This window comes from Capsicum annuum, chromosome 10 (assembly GCF_002878395.1).
Source record: "Capsicum annuum cultivar UCD-10X-F1 chromosome 10, UCD10Xv1.1, whole genome shotgun sequence".
Taxonomy (NCBI): Eukaryota; Viridiplantae; Streptophyta; class Magnoliopsida; order Solanales; family Solanaceae; genus Capsicum; species Capsicum annuum.
In genome coordinates, this window is record NC_061120.1 from 216939130 (window position 1) to 216940878 (window position 1749).

The 1749-nt window shown below is 36.1% G+C and overlaps 1 protein-coding gene across 2 annotated transcripts in view; it reads left to right on the forward strand.

Annotated features, from left to right (window-relative positions):
- LOC107843783 (polypyrimidine tract-binding protein homolog 3) overlaps positions 1-1454 on the forward strand; it is a 19960-nt gene extending 18506 nt beyond the window's left edge. For both annotated transcript variants that reach the window (XM_016688174.2, XM_047397393.1), the window contains 2 exons: positions 107-250; positions 860-1454. In XM_016688174.2, the coding sequence (XP_016543660.1) occupies positions 107-250; positions 860-1249 (534 nt within the window). In that variant the 3' untranslated portion in view covers positions 1250-1454. The remainder of the gene's footprint in view (positions 1-106; positions 251-859) is intronic.
- Positions 1455-1749: the final 295 nt, after the last annotated feature.

Genomic DNA, 1749 nt, shown 5'->3' on the forward strand with positions numbered 1-1749 from the left:
AATAGCGGAAGAATCTCTTTTTTATTCTTTTCCTGTTTAATTAAATTTTAATGTTCGTGGTTACGTATCTTTATGCTTCTCTTCTGATTGGTTTTCCCTGTTACAGAGAATAGACGAGGACAAGCTTTTTAATCTGTTCTCCCTTTATGGAAACATTGTCAGAATTAAAATCCTACGGAATAAACCAGATCATGCTCTGGTTCAGATGGGTGATGGCTTCCAGGCAGAGCTTGCTGTGCACTTTTTGAAGGTATGAATGGTTATATTCGTTTTGAATCCGTATTTATTTAGTTTTGTTCTTTTCTTCTTTTGGATTTAGTTTGTTCCGTCTCATTAATAATCTTTTGAAAAGTATCTTAGCATCAAGCTGCTGCCGCATAGGTTTGTGCATAGTTATAAAATGGAAACAACATAAAATTTTGTGTCGAATTAGCATAGATGATTTATTGTTGTTTATAGAAAATTATTTACTTCATCAAAGCATTAGGTTGTCGACTCCAAAGAATGAAAACTATACTTCAGGCCATGTATCAGATTACTAGACGATCCCTCGTTATCAAATAAACTTAATTGTTTCTCGACAACCTTGCAAATTGCAACCCTCTCTCCATTCTTTCCTAGCTTGACTTTTGATGTGTCATATCCCGTGCATTTATACCGGATGACATGAGCTATACCAAGTAAAAGAGGGTTAGTAGATTTATGATGCTCATTGAGTTTGGAATGTACTCATGTTCAAACTCCTTGTTATGTAAATCTACAATATAATTAATGCAGTAAGTTTACCTGAATTAAAGTCCACGCATATCTTTTGCTTCGTTAATGTTTTTTAATTTCTCCTGGTATATTTTGGATACAGGGTGCCATGTTATTTGGCCAGCGGTTGGAAGTCAACTATTCGAAGCACCCAAATATTATCACTGGACCAGAGACCCGCGACTACTCAAACTCAAATCTCAATCGTTTCAACAGGAACGCTGCTAAAAACTACCGGTATTGTTGTTCCCCTACCAAGATGATCCATCTCTCAACCTTGCCCCAGGACGTGACAGAAGAAGAGATTGTGGTCCACGTAGAGGAGCATGGTCCCATTGTGAACACAAAGCTTTTCGAAATGAATGGAAAGAAGCAGGCTCTTGTTCTTTTCGAAAGTGAGGAGCAGGCAACTGAGGCACTGGTGTGTAAACATGCCACATCTCTCGATGGCTCGATCATTCGGATTTCATTTTCTCAGCTACAAAGCATATGAGAAAGATATGAAATTCTGAAAAAGAATACAGTGGTACAGTAGACTGAATATTAACAACCGAAGCTTTTGTTGTAACTTCAGTTTCTTTCTACTAGTGTACTTGTCTTTTCATTGAGCTCAAGGTATATTGGGAAATTAAAGTGTGTTGTACTGTACTAATATGGTAGACAACATTCTTTTATAGTAAAGATGTTTTCTTCCTTCAGTGTTAGACTAATCTGGATTCCAAAGCGTTCCTTATCTGGAATTTTTTCTTTATGCAGAGCTCGAATCTGAGATAGATTGCTAGTTAAGAGTGGAGGACTTTATCCGCCGCATCGATATTCCAATTTGAGACTCCTTGTTAGGAGCGAGGAATTCTATTTATTTCACCATAACCCTTTAGCAGTAGCAACAAAATATTCCATATATTACGATAAATATAAACAATTTAACTTTAATATTTTTTCTTTTACCCCTTAATAAAATGATTTGCAACATATTTAAGATTGCTCTAAATC